At 28.1% G+C, this 27820-nt stretch overlaps 1 protein-coding gene across 2 annotated transcripts; it reads right to left on the reverse strand.

The window, feature by feature from the left end:
- Positions 1-10831: 10831 nt before the first annotated feature.
- Positions 10832-22679, reverse strand: LOC8261011 (U3 small nucleolar RNA-associated protein 21 homolog). 2 transcript variants are annotated; one of them, XM_015728480.3, is made up of 16 exons: positions 22181-22679; positions 21873-22076; positions 21528-21771; positions 20939-21114; positions 20056-20138; positions 19601-19673; positions 18774-18839; positions 18331-18373; positions 16013-16152; positions 15469-15681; positions 13244-13328; positions 12843-13137; positions 12217-12478; positions 11839-12097; positions 11544-11758; positions 10832-11210 (listed from the first exon to the last, which is right to left on the reverse strand). In XM_015728480.3, exons 1-16 carry the CDS (start codon positions 22433-22435, stop codon positions 11061-11063), a joined length of 2763 nt encoding a protein of 920 aa, XP_015583966.2. In that variant the 5' UTR covers positions 22436-22679; the 3' UTR covers positions 10832-11060. The 2 variants fall into 2 exon arrangements, with proteins under 2 accessions (XP_015583966.2, XP_002534411.2); XM_002534365.4 differs by having other exon boundaries at positions 11875-12097; positions 22181-22677.
- Between the last annotated feature and the right edge of the window lie 5141 nt (positions 22680-27820).

The following is a 27820-nucleotide window of genomic DNA, read 5'->3' on the forward strand; positions in this document are numbered from 1 at the left end:
TTTATTTTATAATCTTATACTAAAAATTTCTTTCGTCGGAATTTCTGTTAGTGAATAGTTATTTAGGTTTAATTTTATACTATTTGTCTCTTGATTTTTTGTAAATTGCTTTTTATATTTTATTTATTGCATTAAAATTTTTATGTGTTTTAAAAGTCAATGCAATTAAAGAACTAAATTGATAAAAAAAAAACTATAAAAACAATAAGAATAATATCTATTTTACTTTAATAATTTAAAGTTAAATTATAATTAAAATATTTAAATTTTTGTAGAATTTAATTATGTTAAAAATAAAAATAATTAAAAAACGCTAGTTAATTATTTATATATATATATATATACTAAAACTGAATTTTGCACAAAAAGCAAGAAAAACGTATTCGCCATAGTTACGATATCCTTTGCAGATAATACTACTAGCTCTTGACTTAAGGGGCAGTAAGTAGCTCACCAATTTTGGGTGTACGCGTCCCGTAGTCTAACTGGTACTCATGTCTTCTATAGCAGTATGGTATATGTAATGTTGTTGGTTCCAGGTTGCCCTTAGAGATTGAACGTCGACTTATCTTATTACCGTTCAAGCTAAGACAGCGCTGATAGCTTGTAGTGAACAGCCCCCTTATGAAAGTGAAAGCAAGCGAAAGCAGCCTTTGGTACTTAATTAAGGTTTGGAAGCCTTGCAACTATGATAGAAAGCCGTTTGCTTCTTGCCAAAGCCTGTAATAAATAAATTATAAGAAATAATTTGTATATTATACCAAATATCAAAGGGCAAATAGTTAAAAATAAATCTAGTTAATGGTTGTTTAATAAAAACTATAACTTTTAAATATTAAAAAATAACTAGAAAATATATACCTCATCTTTTTATCACTAAACCGCAAGGCTCAATGATAATAATTATGAACTTGACCATGTTATTTAATATTCTGTAGTTGGGGCATAGTTGTATGGTCTTGTTCTAAAAGAAAAGGTTTCTTAGGGTTAGTATAATTGGCAAGGTAGAGTACTAATTTATCTTTTCAACTAGAGTTTGATCCTTACTGGGATCACTTGGGTAATTTATTCATGAAGGTACTAAGCCAATATGGCTTCTGATATAGATAAAGAGAAATGCTTAAAAGAGATGAAATTAACCCTTGTGAATTAATAGAGATAATATAGTATTTTTCATCTTTTTTTCTTTATTATTTGACACAATTACTCTTTCTAATTAAAATTTAACTTTAAAATTTTTCCTTTAATTAGTGCTTATTTTATTTTTATAAGGAAAGTAAATTTCCCCTACTATTTTCCTTTTCAGTCTTTTTTTTACTATGTTAATTAAGATTTATTTAAAATTTGAAATTATAATATACATTACCATAAACAAATAAATGGAGAGAGTTGACCATTTCAAATGTAACTTTATATACAAACAAATCTCCAGAAATAATTTAATCCATTCCATTATTTACATATTTAAACATCATTCTATAATTTATGAATGATTTTATATGATCACGGTATCAAACAATATAAGCATGGTCAATTAATTTCTTTTATTTCTTAAAAATATTATATAATATTTACATAATTATATAAACTTATTAAGTAAAATCACAAATAAAATATTTAAATATTATTGTAAGCAATAATAATCTTTATTCATTATGTAAGAGAATAGATTATAAGAAATTATATTATTATAAGGATCAAATTAAATGTGAATATCCCCTTTATTTTTGTATATATATAACCTTTGTTATTGAAAAAAGAATTATTAACTTCAAGAAAATAATAATGCTTTCTGCAATTGGGTCTTAATGCAATGTTTCATTTTTTATAAAGAGAAATAAAAAGGAAAATCATTATTTCCTCCTTAAAAGGCACAAAAAGAAAATTATAAAAGGAATAAGTGTTTTCAAACAAAAAGGAGCTAAAATTATTTGGCCATACAAAACAACATAATAATAAAGATATTTATTTGGAAGGAGGAGAGGCTAATAATTGTGAGGGAGTGGCTAATAATAACTAAGGGTCCACCCCGCTCTTGCATGCTTCTCTGACTCCATATATCCTTCACCGCTTACCGGCGGCTGTAACCATAATGATAATAATAATAATATTATTATTTTTTAAAATTATTATATATTTATCATCGATTTTAATATATAATTTTTAATTTTTATAAATATTAAAATTTTATTTTAATATCATTTAATTATAAGTTTTAATAAAATTTACCAGTTAAATTTGTTGTTGTGTTTTGAGCTCTAATGATAATAATATAAAAAAGAAATTAAATCGCTAATTTTATTATTAAATTATTTAAAATCTAAGTTTAAATTAAATATTAAATTTTAAATTTTTAGATTTTTATTTTATCTTTAATTATTTTAAAATTTTAAAATAAATATCTATTTCAATTTTAGAGAAAAATAGAGGATAAGAAACATGTGCTACTCTCGTAGAGTAACAAACACCAAAACAAGATCATGATGAAGCCACATTGCCAACGAAGGAGGAGCTGTGTGATAAAGATGCAATCCAAATAAGTGATAGCATGAATTATTGAAGAACCGTGCCACCTTTTTATTAATTTAACTTATTTTTAAATTTTTGTTCAATGACAGTATCTCAAATTTTTTTGATTAAAAACTTATTTTAATCAGAAGGAATTCAACTCAAATGTATGATACCTATTCAGAAGTTTTCACAACTCAATCATATATGACCAAATTATCAAAACTTTGACCCTTTCGAATTTTGTTTGTAACTCACTGTAGGCTCGGAAAATAAAAAAAATATATGTACGAATGATATATCCAGCAATAAGAAAAAAAGAAAAGAATTGAATAGAGAAATTCTCAAACATTTAGTAATATGAAATGTATCGATATTAATGGTGGCTCATTATTTTATTAAATTATTTTTCAGAATAAAAAAAATTGGGTAAATACAAATTTAGAAATTTTATAGAAATTTATATAATAATAAATAAATAAATAAAGAGGGAGAGAAGATTGAGTGGGGCATAGGGTTGGTGGCCAAACGGATTTGACAGTAACACAGAGATATCAGATACGAATGCATACGACAAACCACCCAGCCGCCTTCCACTATACATTCCCCTCCTCTTTTCTTTTTTTCCTCATTTATATTTATTTATTTAAATATTTACAATGTATTTTATAAAAATTACTCATCCTTACAGAACTTCACCTGTAGCAACAGACAAAAGTCATTCCAAATTTGAGATGCGGCGACAGGGGAGTAACCTTCTATTTGTTAATTAAAGATATATGCAATTATGTTCCTCAGTTTTAAGCTGAAAACTGATTGTTAATTGGTGCTAAATTGCGGATTGATTGATGGTAATTGATATTTTTGTTTAGTACAATATTATTTATTGTTGGAGATATTATTTATTTCTAAAATATTTTATTTTTAATAATGAGTTAACTAAATAGTTTATAATAAAAAAATAGGATTAAAATTTACATGTCACCAATAAAAATTCTGATTTTTAGATATTATAATTATAACTATTTATCTAGAAAGTATTAATTTTTGGAATAATAATTATTTATTATAAATTATAAAAATTAATTATATTAAAATAATTAGAAAAAAATTATTATTGCTAATATTTAATAAGATTTTATTATTTAAATAAATAAAAAATTAAATAACCTATTAACTAATATGAAAAATTTGTAAAAACTAATAAAATTAACAACTGATTGAAATTAAATTAATTATTAGATATTAATTTTTAAATTTTACTAAACATGTTTAATAAAATTGTTGAATGAGAAATAACTACTAGCTTGCACACAAAACTTTAGAGCAAATGTCCAATAAACATATGTACACTCGAATATTAACATAGTCAATCTTTCTATATTTAGTATTTAATAAATTAGTAGTTTTATTAATTCATACATCTTTTCAAAAATCAACTTTATTTCTCATTAGATAGTTAATGAATTCTTTTAATAAAATCTAATAAAATATAAAACTAGTTTTTTTTAATGTTTATATTTGACAATAAATTTAAAATTTCAGATCTTATCAATAAAAAAAATTTCTATATGTGCCACAGATGAAAGAAAATAAAGGAAGAACTAAATCATTTATAAAAAAAAGTATAATAATCATGAAATTATTTTAGAACATAGCAATCAATTTTTAAATATAAAAAATAATTATTCAACTTAAATTTTTAAAATAAATTTTACATTTTATATAGTAATTTATTATATTTATATATGACTTATTTTAAATATATTGATTTTATAATTTTTTATAGTTTTCATTCTTCATAATTTTAATAACTTGGTATTTATAATATTTAATACTTTTTTAATCTACAAAGTATATTGATTTCAGAAGAGTTCGCCGTTCATATAAATTACTTTTATGTTTCAATTTTGAATCGATTTAAATAATTCAGTTCAGTTCAATTACAATTTGTAAAAAAAATTAATATCATATTATAATAGTAATTTACTCTTATTTAAGTTGATTCAATTCCAACATAATTTCTATTTACTGTTTTAGCTTTTGTTTAGTTTTTCAGTTAAGATGGAAATTATTAAGATCTATATTTATTTTTAATCACAATATTTATTTTGTTACAAGTATAAATAAAAATATTTTAAAATTATTATTATATTATCTACATCTGGTCAATTAAGAATTTTCAAGTGGACGCACTAGAACTAGTGGATTTTGCATTGGAGTTTTTATTAGTATATAGTAATTGTATAATAAAAAATTTAATAAGGGTATTTTTAATGAAAAAATAGTTTAAATAACAGTATTAATTAAAAAAAAAAAACTGAAAACTTTTAATCTTTTTGTAAATTAAATGTCACCAATCAAAATTGGAAGAAACAAGAATTCTACTTGAAAAAGCTATGCCAAATAGATATACAATAACACTAACACAATCACTTTCAAAAATTAAAAAAAAAAAAAAAGAAAAAGAAATTAATTATGGTTTGGAGAATTACAAATAATTGGAGCAATGGATTTGGTGTGTCCTGAAAAGACCCAAACATTCAGTATTCACTGTCTATCGTACTTTACAAGCAAAACTCCAATTTCAATTATTAAGAATTATTATATTTGCTTTCAAATAAATAATTTATTAAAGTTGTATATCCCGCCACGTGCTTTGACTATGGACAGCCTAACTCTCTTTTTTTCTTTTTATTTTATGTGAAGGTGCACTCCCTCTGTCTCCTCCTTAGTCAATTGAATAAGAATAAAATAAAATAAAATATGAATTATCAGTTTTATTTATAATTTTTATTTATTTAAAATTTTTATAACATGAATAAATTTTATTTTAATAAATAAATTTAAATAGATAATATTGAAAAGATATAAAAATGATGCTGATAGTTGACTTTAAATTAATTCAGGAGCCCACTTATAAGTATATTTATAAATTTAATAATAAATTAAATTTTATTTACTTTTAATTTAATCTATTTTTAATTTAAACTAGCATTTTATTTACAAATTTTATTTTTTTTAAATGAAAATAATATTTAAATATATGGTCTTCCTTTTATGATAAGGCTATGTGAATGGTGATCATATATATATAGTGAGTCATCAAAGAGAAGAAAGATTGATGTGGAATATGTGATAAGTAATGGTATCTAATTTTAATACAAATAAAGATATGAAAAATAAAAGATACAGCTTTGCACCAAACATAAGATTTGAGAATGTAGGATCTGCCCACTTATTTAATTGTTATATTAAAAAGTAAATCATCAAATGCACTGCTGATGTCACTACTTCTCAACCAAAAAAGTTATTCTTTTTAAAAAAAAAAAAAATTAGTTTATAAAAAGTAATTTATAAGAAAATTGAAAGAAATTAATCAATTAGATAAAAAAATTATTTATTTTTGATATTTTATAAAAAAATTAAATGTTTGAGGTCTGACTCAGGTGACAAGAATGTTTATTTTTATTGAGTGAAAAATTTTATTTATATAAAAAACTGATTATCGCATATAATTTAGTACATGATATATTGACTAACTCTTTTTTTTAGCTGTTATCCCTCTTTGATGTCAAAAGAAAAGAAAAAAAAAACAAGTCTCCCAAGTTGGCTTGATTCATTTTTCTAAAAAATTTATTGTTATGATTATAGCTTTTTTTAAGAAAATGTTTATAAATAAAAAAGAAAGATTACTTTACTATTTAAAAATATTTTAAATTCTCAATAAATATAATATTTTTGAATATATAAAACCGCCATCCAAATATGGTATAACAATTTTATTATGTTAGCGTTGATGAAAATCTAAATTGTCTTGGTTGCTTTCACTCATGAAAAGAAAAAAATATTAAGAAAATAGATTTATTATTAAATTCTTGAAAAGATTTTAATAAATTATAATGTAATTTAATGTATTTTTAGTTTAGAATTTATGATTAATTTTTTATTTTTTAATATTTTGTGAATATGATGATCATTAGCAAATAATGGTCAAGCTGTATAATACTGTTAATAAATCTTAATGTGATACGATAGTCATTATTTTTTTAAATGTCACACTCACATCAGTATTTACTAACGGTGTTATACAATTTAATCGTTATTTACTAATAGTAATATTAATATGATATCAAAATCACAAAAAACAAACTATGAATGCTAAACTACAATATATTTTATTAAAGTTTTGTTCTTATGAATTAGTCAAATGGCCATAAGAGAATTGCTTAAAACCTTTTATTAATAATTATATTAATGAAACCAAGATTTTGAGTGGATTGATAAAAATATTAAATACAATCTGAAAGTTTGAATAGAATACTAAAATTGAGTGATAGATAATATAATGTTTTACTTTTCAACAAATGCAACTGTTCAAGTTAGTATTTGTCTAATTCTTGGAAACCAAAAAACTTTTATAAGTATTCTTGTGTCTCCCAAACAAATGGTTTGGTATGACCTAAAGCAAATAACTTACTAAGTCAACAAAAGGTAGTCCATTTTCTATATCATACTTGTACTAGTAGTAGTAGTATTAAAAATAATTATTTTGAAAAATGATATAGAGGTAAATAATTATTTCTATTATGATTAATTAAAAAATATGTCCAAAATTAAGTATATATATTGAGAAAAAATGTACATAATCTCATAAAGCTATTATGTTGAAATGAAAAAAGATACATCAATAAAGTGTCCATACTAACAAGTTATTATTTACATGCAAATTCAAAAATGTAATAACTTTAAAAAATAAATGAATTTTTATACCGAATAATTTATTTTATATTAAACCCTAATATAGCTTAGCATAAAGCTTTTGAAATATATGTACAATTATTAATATGTAGAGGTAAATTTTTCTAAAACCTAAATTATTTTCTATTTTCACATATTCTAAAAATAGAGTTCATAATATGCCTAGGACATTTAATACCCAAATCTTTTTCAGAAATTTAAAAGAAAACATTTAAAAGGAAACTGAACTTTACAATGGGTTTATCCACATTCATAAATTACACAACAGAAAATAAATATACAAATTAGCTATGGTTTTATAAATATTTATAGTGGAGAAAAGTCTATATAATCACATCCGGCGGGAGTTACTACTACCGGTCTGACTTCTCTTTTACTTTTTATTCGCTCCAAGAAAAATAACTATCTCTTATTACTCGATAAAACAAAATACTTTCATAAATATTAGGTAAAATATAGCCAAAAGATCCAAATTGCAATTCGCAAACTTTTATTAATTTAAGATAGCAACAAACATTTATAGACATAAAATTATGACATTTTTTTTTTCAAACAGAACAAATAAGATAGAATCATATCGGTTCTCTAAATGTCTTTTTGGATAATTCTTAATGTTCCAACTATTCATAGAAGATAAGAAGGACAGATTAAGAGTCTAAAAAAGGTGAAGGAGCATGGAAAGACAAAGGAGAGGGAAGAAGGTTCATAGAAATTTCTCAAAAGCAAAACACACGTTGAAATGATAAAAGGGAACAAGTCCCTATCAATGTTGCTTTCAAAGAGTGGCCTGAGTCACGAGTCAAGAATCTAAGACAAACCCTCAAAGACCAGTCATTAGATTTATTCAACCAAAGTCAGTTTGATAAATGCCTAATTACATTGATTGACATTTGACTGTGGTTCCCTTCTCTTTCTTTCTTTCTTTCCTTTTTTTTTTCAAATTACACACTGCTCTCTTTCACTCTTCTTCAAACACAGACTATTCTCTCTAATGATTTTCAGCATTACAACCAAACATAGTAAAATAAGTTACTTTCCAAACGAATATTTTCCAGAAACAAATTATTTTTCGTAAAGTAAAAAGAGCTTCTCTAATAAATTAGCTGTTTCTTATATTATTTTTATTATATTAAATTCTCTTTACCTTTTTTATTCGAAATCAATGCATTGAAATGATCAAATTGATAAATAAAATTACAGCTTGATCTTCCAAATTTTCATCAAATATTAAATTTATCTAGAATTATTTTTATTAAATTAGAGTGGAATATTTACTTTTAACATAATTAATTTTTGTCTATAGTGTTTGTCAAAATAATAATAAAAGTACACATTTCTAACTATAAACAAGTATTTTATTTAAATAATTCAAGTTAAATAATATAATAATTTTATAATATTGCTCTAAATATAAATATTTTTAAAATATTTAAACCTTTTAAGATTATTTTGTGCTAAAAAACAGAGTAGGTAAAGAACAATAATTAATTATTTTATTAAATACTAAAATTATTATTCCCACCAAAAATTAATAATTTCACTCTAACATAATAAAAAAAATTTTGAACTGAGTTTCATATTTGGTAAAAGTTTCAAGAACTTATAATTTTATTCATCAATTTGGTCATGTAACTATATTGATATGAACACAAAATATAATAGTTTTATAAAAATATAAGAAAGTCTTAATATAATAAAAATAAAACAATTGATAACTCGTATATTTACATTATGCATGAATGAAAGGTAATTTAAAAAAAAAGGAAAAGGAATAGATGGAAAATAATTTATTATTATATTTAGCTCTTTAATTTTTTTTAAAAAGAGAAGGGAATATAAGGGGAATGAGAATTCCTCTTAGAAAATATGAAATTGATTGCACTCTAATTTAGAGTGTGTAATAAGATTCAACTCATGAAGGAGAATTGGAATATATACATATAATCCTTTTTATCCCTTTATTTTTAATAATAATCCAAAATAACATTTTGATATAAATTTTTGGTTTTTATATTTCCACATTCTCTGTTATGTAACCTCCAATCATTGGACTTCTTGTGAATAAATAAATAATTTCAAAAGATCTAATAGTCTAACATTATGAATCCAAATCCAAAGAGAGTCACGTTTAAGTCTCATTAAATCCATTTTTTGCTTTCCTAATTAATTAGTTTTTCACCTGCAATCATTTATTTATTATTACTTCCAGTTTGTGCTATTTCTCTAAGCCCATTTACTTGTTAAGCCCATTTATCAATTATTTTAATTTGATATTTCTTTTTATATTAACTCAAGTTTATCATAAAAGTTGAGACGATGTAAATTACATTTTCTTTTCCTTTTACATATCAATTTAAAGATTTTATGTATCTTTTAATAATTAATATTTTCCCTCTCCTCTGACCCATCCAAAAGAATTTAACAGATATTCTCTTCCTCCCTTTAATGATTACTTTTATGTAATCAATAAGGAGAGGATAAATATTTTATTTTCCCTTCATTTCAACTGCCTTCCCTGCTTTATGGCCAATGGCCATGCATAGTGTTAAGAGTAAAAAATCAAAGGATAAATAGTAATTACCCCTTTACTTTATTATCCATCCTTAAAATAGAGAAATCTCTAAAAAGAAAAAGGATATTATTCCTTTACTCAGAACCCAATATATAAAATGATTACCAGTATTTTTCTATGCTTTTTTTTTTAAAAAAAAATTCTTGACTAAATAAAAAAAAAAATAACTTTATCAGATTATCAAAATTAACATATACCTTATCAAATTAACAAATCAAAAGAAAATGGCACTAGTATAGGGCTAGTTAAAATAATCATCCACTAAGATAAAGACACTTAGCAAGTCCTATGCAGAGCAGATAGTTTCACACATATTCTCTTTTCACATATTAATGTAAAGTGTGTTTTTTTTTTTCTTTTTTGCAATATGTTAACATTTGTTTAACTTGTCACTCCAATTTAGACTTCTTACATGAGATCACAACATTCCAAGTCAAGATTTACAAAGGGAAGGTGCTAAATCTACTCGCACTAAAAAACTAGGTACAAGTAAATAAAGCGCAAAGTACAACCATTCATATATTACTATCCTCTAGTTATATCATTAAGGAGAAAATTCATAAATTAAAAGATTACAAGGGAATTTAATTCATCTTTTTTTAAAATGATTTAAGAACCACATTTTCTGTTTAAAAATTTCTTTAAAAATATAATAATGACTCTTAAATATATTTTATTATTTTACTCCTTTACTTTTTTCCATTTTTTCTTATTCATTTCTATGTGTTTACTTTATAATTAAAAAATATATTAGAAAGTATTATTGAAATACACACATATTCTAAGACAAGTTAAAATAAAAATTAATTATCTATTATTTAATAGAAAGTATTAAACCTCATAACCACCGAAGATGAGTCCAGAAACACTAAACTAAACCTCACTCTACTGTTACAGTAGGATTCTGAGATTCTATGAACACTGCTTCTTTGAAATAATTTAGGTGATTAGATTTTGCTTGTTTTTTACTACTTCAGCAAATCAGTAAGATGCCAACAGAATTAACTCCCATCTATGATTACTATGGAAAAACTTTGATATCAGTATACAGCTCATCCAAAAATCACTGCCCTCTACATTCCAAAACTAATGGATCCTACATACTGACAACCTTTCTAGAAGAATATCTGAAAAAGAAATCAGAAAGAATAAATAACTCATACAAAATTTTTAACTTACCTCATCTCACAAATACAAAAAGGTAGATGCTTTGGTGCACTTAAAACTGAGAATTGCTAAGGAAAGTGACCATGCATCTAGTACTTTGGAACAGTTTATCAACTCTCTGCCAAACTGCACATTGAGCATCTAAAAGCTTCCTAGCCTTGTCCTGCAGCTTTGATTGGCACCTTATAGTTTCACCGTGTATCTGACCAGAAGAATTGGCAAGGTGTCAATGCTTTAATAACTTTTTGAAAACAACCAAAATCTCAGATGATATCAACTAAGTAACCTTCTCTTCTTCAACTTCGTCAATTTTAGATAAACATAATGATAAATTCTAAGAATTCTTAATTTTGGTCTAGAGTTCAAGTGGAGCAACTTCTTGGACCATAAAAGCTCGCTTTAGCACTTCTCAGAAGCAACAAATTTTCCAGCAGAGAGAATGAGACTTCTTTTTCAAGCTAGAAAAAAAATCATGAAGGAAAAAGAAAAGAAAGGAAAAATTGCAGATACAACTACAAGAAGAAAGCTGCCATACCTTTAAAAACAATCTAATGATGGCTTGCACAAACTCAAAATTGTTTCTGCAAGATATCTCATGAATGAAATAATCAAGCAGTAGCTCAATGGCAAGAAACTCAGGTCTCTTCTCTAGCTCTTGCTGACCATCATCATCTATAATCTGAAGCATTCGAAGTTCCAAATCCAGGGTTGATGGAGACAAACCCTTGATATAATCTGTAAATGCTGAAACTGCAAAATTGCAATAGCAGAATTATAAGATTTTACAAGATTTTCCCACATATATTATCAGAGAACTTTTCTCGACTCACAAATGAAGATGGTAAACAAAGGAATAGAATGCACACAATTTTCCATCTTGGCAGAAGATTGAAGGAGTTGCAGAAACTGGGATGGTGGCAAGTCAACGTGTCGGTGATTGTGCTCCTCTACGTCAGCACTTGTGTTCTTCTCCTCATTCATCGTCTCACTGGGTTTAAATAATATTTCTCCAGAAAGTGATGGGATTGAAGGCAAAAAGAAAGGAGCATTTTCAGGTTTCTTAGGAGGCTCAATTGGTTTGTTGCGAACCTGAGATCCATTGATTTAAGATAAACTTTAAGATGTAAATAAATAACTAAACATAAATAGAAATATAAATAAAAGTATAAAAGAATGATGGCTGACGTATCTAAAGGGGTGGAGAAAACCTTTATGATGTCCAAATTGATCAAGCCCTGCCATTGGCTTCTAGGCAACAATGAGAGGGTAACAAGTTCAGGCATTTGCTGATTGAAAACTGGCAGATGTGAAGCTCCATCATACTGTGTGGGCTGCATGGTAGGCTTATCAGAGTCCTGTGCTTCTGAGCCTTCCACTGAAGAGACGGAAGGCATTTTGACACTCACAACTTCTTTCCCACTTGCATAAGAATCAACACTTGAAACCCCAGAGAACATTGACTGATTAACCCTGAAAAGTTACCAAATTTAATCTGAAGTTTTCTTTTTTCCTTTGTCCTTTTAAATAACATACTGAAAGTACATAAGAGAAATTTATATTAGTTTGATCTGAAAACAAGTAAGCAAGTTCTTTAAGGATCTGCAAGAAAAGTTTCTAGCTATAAGTAAAAATATTTTGCAGGTTGCATGCCAAGAAACAGTAACTTTCATATTAGATTATCATTTGCAGGCAAGGTTATATCCATAACCTTCACTAGCTTGTAAAGATCTTTCATGCAACCTTAAAGAGAAGCTTTAAAATAAGAGCTCGGTGAATTATAGCAAGCAACTGTGGCTGATAGAGCCAAAGACAAGATACAAAATTATAAACTCACCACAAGTAAACCCCATTTTGATCAACATGAGTAGTCGCTAATATATCCAAATTTTGTGATAGTGACAATGCTGTAATAGGCACATCAACATGTATTGCATCTATTTGTCTGGCTAAGATAACATCCCAAATTCTAAGAGTCCCATCCATACTGGATGACAAGAGCCATTTCCCATCCTCGGAAAAACATAAATCTGTAACACGGTCTGTATGACCTTCAAATTTGCGAACCATCCTCAATGCCACAACATCAAACAAACGAATAACTAAATCATCTGCTACAGTAGCCAAAAGACCTGGTTATGACAAGAAAATTTTGATTAGAAAATTGGAAGAGAGAGAGACATGAAAACACAATTGAAAAATTTCACCAAATAAAGATGAAACTAAATAATATGCTACCATTAAGGCGATGATAAACAATCTGAACCAGAGAACAACCAACTTCCCATCTGGACTTTAGTTCAAGTCCCTTGAAATCCCAAACCTGCATAGTAGCTCTAGTCAGGAAAGAAAATTTCCAGCAAAATTCAGCCGCAAGCAATATATATAAATAGCAAAAACAAAATACCAACCAATAGCCTAAACAAACGGGAGATAACATATTGACAGTATCCAAGAATTTACAGAAGGGGCTACCTCCTGGACCATACTGAAATGGTGGTCAGTTCTAGACCATCTTATCATACCGAAATGGGACTCTGATAACAATGATCTTCATGATCAGACGATGCATACCAATCAAATTTCTAAACAACATATTTGGTAAGACAAATGCTTTTTCAAGTTCTATGTTTCACAGCTTGGTTATCCATATATCCTCCTTAGTTATGATTATCTACGAATTACAGATGCAGCAAATACTTAGAATGAGCTCTGGCAGCTTTATTTTAGCTCTGTGATTCCTTCTTGCTCCATTTACAAAATAGAAACCCAAATTTTGATAGGATGAAGGCACGCTGCAAATGCATTTAGGTGGTAAAAGGGCCCTTTGTATCAGGCTCATCACTGCGCATATCATACTTTAACTATTATAAACAAGTTAAATGAAAAAACAGATCATCATATACAGGCTTTTCCATTTCCTTGTTTATCACCCTCCACCAAACCCAGTTTAACTTCTCCTCTATTGATATAGTCCTCGGAATCCCACGCCATATTCTAAAACAAGGAGGAAAAGGTGACAACTTCCATCTGATTTCAGCCTTTCTTGCCCATAAAATTTATATGTCGAGATGTTTTGTCAGCAAAGGTTCTAATTTCTCTATTTTCCAAAATATAAATTTATACACAAACTGCTTGATCAAAGAGGTCATCACCTACTTCTGGCGAGCGTGTGGGTGTGTGTCTGTGTCTCTGAGAGAGATAGAGAGAGAGGGAACATCATAGTGATTAGTGGAGTAAGACAGTGATAAATTTTCCAAAGCTGATGAAAGGAAGGTAAAAATCTTTCAGTAACAAAACCATATTGAAATTTAATAGATTATATTACCCTCTAGCTTACATTAGGCATACATTTCAAATAAAACTACATTGGAAAACATTTTATGCCAGACCTGTTTATTCTTACTAAAAATAGAAAATCATTAAATACATTTACATGAAAATAAGAATGGAGAGTTGAATTACAATCTTAACATAATCCACCAAAGTTTTTATGCCTAAAAAAATTATACAAATGGAAATGGGTGACTAAAAAATAGGAAAAAGAAAAATTAAAATATCTATACTGAAATCAAAGGACCTTTTTCTTTAACTGGCTTTGAACCCTTTCTAGGTCATTCTTTCTTCTCCTTTTCTTTTCTTTTTTTTTATTATAAGCGTTTAATTGAGTGCTTTAAAAATGATCCCAAGTAAAGCCTAATTCGGCATAACTTTTGCTCAACCTGCGTTTGGTCTTTCTTTTTCATTTTTTAAGGGCTTGGGGAAAGCTAGAAATCCAGTTTTCTCCCAACCATGGTTCTAGAAGCTGGAAAACTAAACTAAACATTAAGAAAGTTCAAACAAAACCAAGTGGGGAAAGGCTATAGGAAACTGGGCATAAGTGGCACATATCCCCATTATAACTATCCCCAATCCTCAACGGTTAACCTGAGGCCAATCTCTATAATGATAAGACTTCATCAGATCCTTCTCAACTCCTTTCATTTAGTCATCTTTCAATCTTCTCATTTCCCTCCAAGGCTCATATACTTTATTTCTCTCTTAACTTTTTTCTCCTCACGGCTGCTCTCTTTTGTACTCTCTCTCTCTCTCTCTCTAACCAAGCTACAAATGCTTTGAGCCATAATGCCAATATTTACTATTTGATTTTAGTTTTCCTCATACTCAGGTTTTGCCTACTTTGACTCTGCTCATTTCCCTTAAAATTCAAAAATTTAAATTTTTAAACTTCTACATCTTTATTGGATTTTATAGGAGCACAATCATAATGAATTTCATTGAGCTAACATGCAATTATGCACCATCTGGAAAGACTGGATTTTGGTTGATTAGTAATGGATCATATAGTTGTAATCTTCAATTAGTTGACTCTGTGTTTTTTTTTTAGCATTGACCAACAGTGGACACATTGGCAGGTACATTTAAAACGCAGAACATAATGTGCTGAAAATAGAAATATTGACCTTTACATCTCCATGGTATCCTGCACTAATCATTAGGGTATTTGTCGAATCACAAGCAACTCCAACCACTTCTCCCTCATGGGCACAGCTGCTTTTTTCGGACACATCCACGTAACTGCCTCGGCTAATTCCCGATTGAAGATTGAAACGCTCTATCCAACCACCTGCTGTCCCTATAACAGCAAAATTGCCACATGCACTAATAGTGCAGGCCTAGTGCAGAATAAAGGCTCATCAAAAGGGAAAATATATATATAAAAAGAATATACATACATATATTTATACATTGGTATTTCTAAAAGATGTATTAGAAGTATTATAGACAATATTAAAACATAAAGTCATGACAATATATTTATGTCATTTACTCCACAAATGAAAAGGTTTTAGATTAAAAAATTAGATGCGAAAAATTTCTAATAAAGATTAGAAAGGATAGTCTCTGGAAAACATTTTCTATAAGGTGAAAGAAATGCATTGATTGCATGCCATTAAAACCAACCCAAACAACTAATGGAACTGCTAAAAAGAAGAAGATTCTAACCTTAACAGGTGTTGGATTTTCTGGGCAAGGTCTCAGAATATGCTCCCCAAGAACAAAATTTTGAAGCCTCCACACATATGCCTGTGCAGTATCCATGTGACATGTGACAACATTGCACCAATCCCGCTCCCTAATTTCAGCTAAAATATATTTTACAAAAATAGAATCAAAATATTCTGAGATGAAATTGCCAACGGATACAAAGTAAAACAATGAGAAAGATAAATGGTAATTGATCTACATATTATTTTATTAAAGCAATACTAATATTTCTGAATTTCATGATAATTGTATACAGAAAAGCTAAAATTAACTTCAAATGGTTTATCAAAGTAAACAGGCATCTCCTGGACCTTAACATATTGAAACAGACACAATGTACACAATATCCCAAATCAAATAGCATAAAGTCTTGGCTGGCAGAAGCTCTAACATTTTTTAATCAGCTTAAGAATCAAACACTTCATCAAGTTATAGGAGCAAAATAAGAATCGCAAATTTACAATGCCTCATTACATTGCATGATTGTCACTTCAAACGATAGCAAAATCATTTCAATATCTAACAAAATAACCAAGGATACATGTTTGGGACACCAAACGCAATCATTAGAGATAGCAAATATTCCTCCATTAACACTATTATAAGGCATTTCAGAGAAACGTAGAGTAAAATTCCACTCATCCTCACAAAAGCTCCTGCATAGGATTCCAAGTTGTTTCATTTCTACCAAACAATTCTTATCAGAGGATACATAATATGATGGAAAATGAAAAGGTTTCTCAACAGTGCTGTTATCACTGCACAACCTTTTTAATATCAGACCCTTAAACAGTTTCCCATTTCAGAAGTCAAGAACATATAGTTACTAGAATCCTCGGAGTAGAGTTCATTTATGTTAACATTTTGAATATAATCTCTAGGTCATAGTATCTTTGAAGTCTTTATCTTCAGATTCCTTCTACAAATTACAAGGAGGTATTTTTAACATCAAAGGGATAAAACATCTTAAAACCCTCTTCCTATTAAGTTCAATTTGCCAAGTAGATTTAGTTGGAACAAGAAAACATAAATGAATTACAAGCCTTTATTGAGATTTTCACTGAATAAAACCTACAAGTATGCGCAGTTTACCTACTTGAGTGAGGATATTCAGCAAGACATGTACATAGAGTGAAAAATTAACGAAACAGACTTATTTTGCCCTGCACTTTTATATTTTTTGACAATTACCCCCTATACTTTTATTTGTACACATTCAGTCCCTACGCTTTTATTTTTATTAACATTAAATCCTTTTGTAACGGTAAGTTAGTGCGTTGACACACGCTCTATCAATTATGAATATGAATAATTTTTTGAGTTCTGTATTAAATTTGTTTATATATTTATCTCTTGTATTTTTTTTTGAATTAAGTCCTTAGACTTTTAAAATTAGCGATATTGTCCCCTCCAAATTTTTCTTACCATATCCATACTTTATCCTTTAATATATTACTAATAATTAAGAAGAATATAACCATTAAGATTATAGAAAAAAAATATATAAATGAACATTCAAATTCCATGATATATATATACATTTGTATATTCTATCAATAGATTTATGGTATGACTAATTCTATAAATATTCTTAATAAAAATAAATGAAATTAGATTGTAATAAATATTTTACTATTTATTGTTATAAAAATTTAAATAATAAATTTCGAGGAGCTAATGTTACTAAAAATAAAACTACAGGGAGCAATTGTCTAAAATAGTTTGATAGAGAAAACTTAAAAATTTATTTACACTCATTAACAGGATATGCAATACAAGCACTAACCTCCTGTCCAAAAAGGACCTAATGTAAACAAAAAATAAAAGTATAAGAATTTAATGTGGACAAATAAAAGTGTAAGGGGGAATTGTCAAAAAAGTGTCGGAGTTCAAATATACATTTCTCCAAAAGTTTTAAATGCTAAATGAGACATTAATGGCTTCAATTTTTGGAGATAACCCAACATTTGAAGCTTTAGGAGTCGAAGCCCATGACTGTTGGTCTTGATTTTCTAGTGCAGATACAGAATCAACAAGTGATAATCATCAATGATACCCCATTGGATGTTAAGTTGTGCACAAACACTTGTACACAAAATAACCATTTTAATATTAAGATTAGCAATTTAGCATAATCACCAAATATGCATCTGTATAACTAAGGTATATACCCTGCATCCAGAACAAAGATCCTAACAGAAGAAACATACATATCCAAAGATCATGAACTGATTAGATTAGGAATCTTTGAGATAGCCCCTAGAGAAAGATCATACCACAATCAAAAGCAATAACAGGCTTCAACTTCAATTCTTCTTCCTGAAAATTAAAGGAAAAATAAATAATTTTAGTCACCTTTTACTAGTTGATTAGTGAAACAGCATTTTCCTATAGAGAAATTATCACTAGCAATTCCCTAGCATGGAAGTAAAAGATGAATCATGCCGATGGACCATTCAACAAGTTCAATTACAAAATATTAAGATAATCATTATATGGACTACATATATTTAAGTAATGATACATGCATCTCAATTTACAAAACTAATGCCTACAATACCAAATATGAACACTTCATAAGTCAGACTAAAAGTAAATAATTATTACTAGAATTTGATAAAATACATGTTCCATTGTGGTAAACCATAATGAAATATATTATCATTTTACTTGAGTGCCGAGATTAAAAAAAATTACTACCATGAACCCTCCATCATACCTTCAGCCTGAGTTTCTTGGCTCGCTTGGATATATGACGCTGAGAAAGTTCTCGACTTTGCTGATCCTGGTAGCAACAATAGATAACTATAACTAATTAGAATATATATGGAAAGAAAAGAGGGTAAGAAAAACAAGCACGGTGCCTGCACAACTACAACCAGTTCCAGTATGCATGAACGACCTCTAAGAGAATTTACACTCACAATGGATAAAATATTCTAATGGAATACCATGAAACATAGAAATTAATTTTATTTCTATCATTTTCAATTAGTCAGCCAGCATGCAAATCACAATAGTCCTTGATGTAGAACAACTAATTTCATAAACAACTAGGCAGGGAAAAGGCAGAACAGTATAGGAGCAGATGTAAAAGAATAAACATTATAGACAAGGAGAACGGGAGGGCTAAAGGAAATCGAGTTGAGAAAATTTCAGCAACTCTCTTCAATTCCAAAATCCAATCTAGTGCTCGTAACACCTTATGCCCACATGAGGACACTTCTTAAATGAATAAGTTATAAAATAAAATAAATAATCCTCATTAGGGGATCTTCATCAACTTACAATGATATCAATGGTATAAAAACTCAATTATTCTCTTTCACATTCATATATTCATACTACTACAGCAGCAGTAATGATTTGGGATTAAAACAAAAATCATCATACATTTTCAAAAAGAGATCTTTGGATTATTGGGATCAGATTAGAAGGGGGAAAATCAAAGAAAGTGTGTATGTAACTTAGGTATCTGGCAAAATGTATATAGCTATAAGGTAGGGGGAAAAGAAAGTTTCACTGAGTGAATGGCCTGTGTCTAACCTGAATGATAGAAAAAAGACGAAAAGCACGATCTTGACCAGCAGATAGAATATGTCTGCCATTTGCATAGAATCTGCAGTCCATAATTATAATTTAGAACATCCCCACAAAAAACAAAAATTTTATTACACTAGGATTTCATGTGAAAGTGCAAAGAACTTTCAATATCAAAATCTTTATATATATCATGAGGTAGATAAAACAGAAAAAAAAATAAAGGAAAAAAAAAATGATATTTCCTCTAGCAAAGTGGAATTCATTAGGAGCCAATTTAAATCCTTTGGCAAAGATATTGTAAAAGATGATAAGCAATTCAATCTTCATCAAAATCGGAAAAAACTTTTAAAAAAATGCACCCATCAAAAGTAGAATGCAAAAGTTTCATTCTCAATTATATAGAAGAAGAAGTTGACAACTTTATTCCAACAATTAAAATCACGAGTTATTTATACTACCTTATGCAATGTGGAGGAGCACTATGCCCACTTCGAAAGCGCAACAGGCGAGGATCTCCATCAGTTGTGTCAAAAATCCACATCTAAACAAAAAAATAAAAGGCAATGTTCATTGTAAAAATAATTGATGTACATAATAAAATCATAGGATAAAAAAGTTTCGTTCACAAATCAAATTAGCATACTTTATGGATAGGCCTCTATTGTTCTATTATACGTTTAGCATCCAAAAAATAAACTTTATGCATAAATTCTAATAAAATCATGTTGGATTTTCTAAGACTACAGATCATGTGCAATAGTTAGTTTATAAAATTGAAAATGGTCACTCAATAGAGAGCTGCTTTCACATTATAAATCAAATGCCAAGGAAATAAAGAAGTATTCACAGTCCCAGGAAAAAAATATAGCAAAAAGAAGGCTCAGCTTCAGCTCAAGAGTAATGTGCTACTGTAACTACATGTAGTGAGGCCCTCAGAGATACATAAGTGGCACTATACAAACACAAATCAGTCCTAAGGAAAATATGCAACCGAACAAAAACTTGGTCAGACACAGTTGAATGACAAGCTCCAGAAAGTGTAGAATGGTTAGCATACTACATCCTAGAGACGACTTGTCAATTAGCGTGGCTTAGCATGCTTCATATTCAAGCAAGATGTATTAAAACCTAATGTGAGAAAGAGGAATTACTTTAGAGCGAGTGAAAAGTTCTTATGGTGATGGAATTATTTTTAAATCCACAAACTCAAGTAAAAGAATAGAGAATTGAATTAATGCTAAGGAAATATATATCAGCTGAAACAGTATGTCATCAATCACTTCATGTACTTGGTAACATTACAAAATTTTCCACAATTATGCGAAGGCTGAATCTCCTTACTTTAATTGAGTTGTCTGCTGATCCACTCATCAAAACTGGCTCATTGGCAAAAAAGTGCAATGAAATTATTGAGTTATCATGAGCCTCCCTTATGACCGTTTGGAGCCGTCTTTTCTCAAGATTCCATATACTTATAACACCAGATGAACTTCCAGATGCTAGTAGTGGTTGCCCATCTAAACATGAGAAATGATAATGAATAGAATTAATTGGTATAAAACCAAAAACACAAATTGCTAAATGATTTCTTGAATGAAGTATGATCTAAAGGTCAAAAAGAATAAAAGAACAAACAACAAAAACAGAGGGAGTAGTCCTAGTTCAAACTAAGATAGAAACTATAATAATACAACAATTTAGTGATGGTCGCGCTTAAAATTGACATACATCAGTCGCATATTGACATGACACTTTTGACTAAAAGATTTATGAAATTTTCACAAATAAGCTAGTCAAGCTCGTAGGCCCAAATCCAGATTTGATGTCTTTTACTCTATACATTGAATTATTACAATTTAATCTTGAAATTGCTATTTACAAATACAGTTCTTCAATGAATATAAATTAAAGGCTCTGAGCAACAGGTTACCAGTACTAAAACACAAAGCTGTGACTGCGCCTCTAGTAGAATGCGAAAAGGTAACCAACTCATCATCACATTGAATATTATGCACATGAATCTTCCCATCAGCACAGCCAACTGCAATAACATCAAGAGCAGGCGAAGACACACAACTAGTAATACCTGAATTCCATCCCTTAAACTCATAAAGCTTTTTCTTAGTACTAATATTCCAAAGCTGCAAAGTACCCTCTTGACTCCCAACAACAACCTGCTTACAATTTACCCAATTTAAAAAAAAAAAAAAAAAACATTATAACAAATAACATCAACAAATTATAAGTTTATAACACAAGATAGATTTTACCTGACCTTGTTTAAATAAGTATCCGGATGCATTAAACATGTAGGTGTAAAATTATTATCTAGCATTATATGTCCAATTGGAGCAAGATTGTTTTCAATTCCTTTAAAACCCCAAATAAACATATTGCCATTAACATCTACACTTATTATATGATCCCCAAATAACAGCAACAAATTAACTTTAGCACTGTGTCTACTCCATGTTGCGACCTGCAAAAGAAAAAATAATAAGAACATCAATTTACACAAAAGACATCATTTAGGTTCTTTTCTTTCTGAAGTTGCTTAAATTTGAGCTAAAACTGAGCACCTACCTGTTGAGAGCGTTTAAAAACGGCTATGTGGTTCGCATAGGCTGCAAACGTGAAATCCCGATAAGAGGCCAAAGCGCGAATTTTATGAGGGAGTTGAGGGCTGACTAGGACTAAATTAAGCTTGGCGCAGTTGTAGACTTGAAATGCTTTGCCTACACTCACTGTAACAAATGTTTCTGTGCCCAGCCGTTGTACGGAGAAGGGAACGCTGGTTGTTATGTATCCAATTGCTCTAAATGGTTCGAATATTCCCATTTTTCGCTTTGTAACGACGCACTGAACGATGGTTGTAAGCTGAAAAAGGGAGAGTTTAGGTAGCTTTTGATTTCGTTTATAAGAGAAGGTGACAGAGATGGAGAATTAAGAGAAAGCGGGATGGGAACCGGTGACAAAGGGTTGCCGGCTGGAGTATGCGGGCGTTAGGGTTTTTGTAGGGTTTTTGAATTGGAAAAATTAGAACCAAATTATTGAGGTCATTACCCAACCATATTAACTTCTCCTATTCCGTTTAAAAAAATTTCGAACTCAACCTAATTTTGGTGGGTTATTATTTAGTATAATATGACACCTAGTCATATTTGATTTTAATAGTTAAATCTGTTATTTTAGATCTCAATCATCTAATTATATTTCTTCAAAGAACTAGTAATTTAAATAACTGATTAAAACAATACTAAATATATATTACAAGATATAATAGATAAATATCAATTTTAATTATTTATATAATTAAAAAATTATATTTTATTTTATCAATTTTTACAGTTTAACATTAAGAATTTTATTTTGTATTATTTAATACCATATTAAGTATATATCGATAAATTTATTTTTATCAAATATTTTCTATTCATTATAAATTTTTTACTATAAAAGTGATTTTTAATTTTCAACTCTTCATAGTAAAAAAAAGAAAAAAATAATGGATATATGATTGAATCCTAAACTTAAATTTTTTAATTATAAAAATATATAAAAGATAAATATTCAATTTATGAGTTTTTTTTCTTGTATTTCATCTAAAGTTTTCTTATCACATTATTTCTTTATAAATTATACATTTATACTATTTTATTTTTATTTAGTATATTTTCTTATATACTTTTATTAATTTTTATAATTTCAATAATAAAATTTTATTTTATAAATTATATCAAATCATTTATGACAATAAATCAATTGAATTTGAAAAATAATACAGCCATAATTTATAAAAAGATAAAAAAAATTATTTTCTTATATTATATAAATTAATGAAAATGTATATAAAATTACAATTATTGAAAAATTAATATTAAGTCATTTTTAGATATGCGATTAAGGATTAAATTAAGATTTTATTTTTTATTATTGCTTAGAGACGATAATAAAATAAAAAGTAAACAATGCTAATAGGCTTAAATTGATTAAAATATATAATATTTATAAATTAAACAAAAATCTTTTGAAATAGAAAAAATAAAAAAGGAAAGCACTTTGTAATTAATCAAATTTAAATTTTTGATAATTTTATATGATATTATATATATAAATAGAATTTATCTCATGCAAAGTTAAGATTTTAAAACAACAAAAAAATTTTGTTCTATTACCTGTTTTACCTGCTACTATAAATAACAATATTTATGACACCGATGTCATATGACACTGAATCAATAGCCAATTTTAGTTTGTTTTAGTGTTAAGTAAAACAAATTTATTTAGAATGAGTTTTTAAATAAAATTTAATATTATAATGATGAGAAACTTCAGAATAAAAGTTATTTGACAGTTAAAACATTTAGAGATAAAAGAAAAAAAATCTTTTTCTATTAAATTTTTCACATCTTACTATATTTGATTTTATTTATAAATTTTTAGTTGGCATTAATGAATAATGGTGGCAGCCATTATTGATAATTTGGTCAAGAAAGATAAGCTATCAATAAGGTCTTCAAGTCTGACCCGAGCTCTGATGTATCAGAAATAATGGTTAGCAAGTTTCGGACGGGGTTGTCCAGGCACTCACTCTAATGACTAAGTCAGTATTGGTTTAAGTTATAAAGTATATAGTAATTGTAGAATAATGAATGTCTTTGACATATTATGTCACAGTCCTTTATATAGATACTGAAGGTCTCTCAATCTTACAAGGAGTAGGACTTTGTGAATGTAAAGTCTCTCAATCCTAATAGGATTAGTCTTATTGGTCATATAACAGAATCCTAGGTGAGGTCGGATTTCTAACTAGAGTTCGACTAAGACTTGCTCTTCAAGACTTCTTGTTGTACTTTGGACTTAGTCAACTCTATGTTTCTTGGTTATGACAACTCAATATGCAATGCTCGGCCTACTCTTGTCTGCTAAGCCTATTCTTCCATGTTGGGCATAATCTTTATGGTTGGCCTACTCTTTCATGTTCAACTTATTATTGTCTGATCGACCTATTCTTTTATAGTCGGTCTACTCTTGTCCGGTCGGTCTATTTTCTCATGGTCGGCCTATATTTTGGTCAATTATCATTAGTCCCATCCTTTAGTGAGAAGAGTATTTATGCTCGGTAATTGATAACTTCTTGAATGATCTTGATATTCAAAAGATTAGTTAGCAAGCTCGAAAGGATGTTGTTTATCGAGATGCTCTCCTTTGAGCTCATATATTGTTGCTCTCCAATAAGCTTGTTATGTGCTTTGGTGCTCTCTTATGAGCTTTGAAGATCAGCAATTTGTTATGTGCTTTGGTGCTCTCTCATGAGTTTTTGGAGATCGACACTTTTTTTATGTGCTTTGGTGCTCTCTCATGAGTTTTTGGAGATCGACACTTTTTTTATGTGCTTAGGTGCTCTATCATGAGCTTTGAAGGTCAGAACTCTTTTTATGTGCTTTGGTGCTCTTTCATGAGCTTTGGAGCTCGGCACCTTTTTATGTGCTTGGGTATTCTCTCATGAGCTTTGAAGATCGGCACTTTTTTATGTGCTTTTGGTGCTCTCTCATGAGCTTCAAAGATCGACATTTTTTTTTATGTACTTCGGTGCTCTCTTATGAGCTTTAGATTTAATCGGCACATTTTTATGTGCTTTGATGCTCTCTCATGGGCTTTTGGAGATCGGTAACTTTTTATGTGCTTTGGTGCTCTCTCACTAGCTTTGAAGATCGACACTTTTTTTAATGTTTTGGTGTCTCTTATGAGCTTCGCAGATTGACACTTTTTATGTGCTTTCATGCACTCTCATGAGCTTTAATCAATTCTTTTACCGCTAATATCATCTTTAGATCATCTCTTTCCTTATTTAGTTTGGTGCCTCGTATGTTCATCTGCTCGTCTTTCTTGTTTTGATCCTCTTTATTGTATCGTATTATGATTTCTGTTGGAGCTCATTGCCAAAATTAAATATGTGAGATAATGGTAGTACTTGCATATTGATGTTGGATGAACTTGTGAGTGAAGAACATGAGTGTCCTTGCTTGTCGCATTAGCTTGTGATTTGTTTTGTAGAAAAGACTTTCAATTCTTTTCCCACAGACGGTCCCATTTGATAACTTGGTCAATAAAGGTAAACTGTTAATAAAGTCTTTAAGTCTTACTCGAGCTCTGATGTACTTGAAACAATGGTTAGAAAGCGTCGGACGGAGTTATCTCGCCACTCACTCTGATGGTTAAGTCAGTAATGATTTTAAGTCATAACGTATATAGTAATTGTAGAATAATGAATCTCCCTGACATGTTGTGTTATAGTCCTTTATATAGAGATTGAAGGTCTCCTAATCCTACAAGGAGTAGGACTTTGTGAATGTAAAATCTTTCAGTCCTAATAGGATTAGTCTTCTTGGTAATACAACAGAATTCTAGGTCGGGTCAGATTTCTAACTAGAGTCTGATTAAGACTTGGTCTTCAAGACTTCTTGTTGTACTTGAATTTGGATTTAGTCAACCCTGTGTTTCTTGATTATGACAATTCTACATGCAATATTTCGTCTACTATTGTCTGCTAGGCCTATTCTTTCATGCTCGACCTATTCGTCTAATCAACTTACTCTTGTCTAGTCAGCCTATTCTTTCATGGTCAGTCTATTCTCTCATGGTCGGCCTATATTTTGGTTAATTATCAATTGTGTTTAGTTACTTTATGTTAATTTGAATTGAAATTTAAAGAATTTAATTTATGAAAGTGTATTTAGTCTCATCACAAATGTGAGGTATTTTCAATATTCTAACATTGAAGTTTTAGAAAAAATCTTATTTGATTTTATAAATCCAACTCATAAAAAAACAAAAAAGTTAATTCAGCGGAGTAAGTTGTATTTGCCTATTATGGGTGTCCATCAATAAATTTTAAAAAATCCAACAAGGTTTTTCTTTTGCATTTCTTATAATTGTGCTCGCAATGTTTATGCATAAGGGAGAGCAACACTGAACCAGTTAAGTTCGTTTAGTTATTTTTAAAATTTAATTTGGTTTTTGAAATAGACAAACTAAATAATATTTTAATTTCATTCGGTCTACGCTAGAAAATTTTAGTTATAACTGAACTGACTAAATTTTTTATAATATTTAAAATATTACATTTATTTATTTATGTAAAGGAGAAACAATACATTTAACTATAAATATATATATATATATATATATATATATATATATATTATTTAAATATAATTATAGTTTAAATTATAAATAATCAAAAACTTCAAAGTGATCAACCGAATTGAAATTTGAATTTTTTTTATCAGTTCAATTATATTTAAAACTACATCCATATTGCTCACTCCTATTTATGCATATTGAAGATGTTCAGTTTAAATTTCATGTCTAAAATATCAATATCTTTTCTCAAAGAATAAAATTTAATAAAAAAAGATTTAGCTCCATTCATTTGATGGAAAATAATTGAATCTCTCAAAAATATTATTTAAATGAGATTTATAAGAAAAATATTATTTCCAAATATTTGTAAAAATTTTATCAAAATTTAATATTTTAACATATTAATATAAGATATTTAAATAAAAATAATATTTTAAGTTTTCCAACTAATGGCAAGCATTTCTTATATTTTACTTTGACTCATTAACTAATTTTTTGAACGTATCAAAGATAGAAAATATAAATAAATATTTTCTTAAAAGATATTTTTGTTCAAGATATAAGTACCGAATTTTAAAATTAGAAATATAAATGACTTTTTATACTCAATAATAAAATTAGCTAATTACTTGAATTTCTCTCGAAACTTAAACATTGAAAAGGAAATTAAAAAATCTTTTCTTTAGCTTGCATAGTCTCATAGAAATATATAAAGCCTCATGACTTTTTTAAAAAATCGATAAAAACTAAATATTTTAAGCAACTATAATAATTTTTTACTTCATTTATTAATTATCTTAATTTAAAGATATAATTATTTAATTATCTTAATTTAAAAATATAATTATTAATGTTTATGGTTTAAATTCTACTATAAATAGGTGAATAATGCATAGTGCCGGAAAAATAGTTTATAAGAAAATCAATATTTATAAAATTTCTCACATATTTTAGTAGAATTAAATCAAGTAGTCCAAAAATTTTAGTTATAATCTGAATTGACTGAAATTTTTATAATATTTAAAAAAAGTACATTTATTTATGTAAAGAAAATATAATGCATTTAACTATAAATAA

This window comes from Ricinus communis, chromosome 2 (assembly GCF_019578655.1).
Source record: "Ricinus communis isolate WT05 ecotype wild-type chromosome 2, ASM1957865v1, whole genome shotgun sequence".
NCBI classification, from domain to species: domain Eukaryota; kingdom Viridiplantae; phylum Streptophyta; class Magnoliopsida; order Malpighiales; family Euphorbiaceae; genus Ricinus; species Ricinus communis.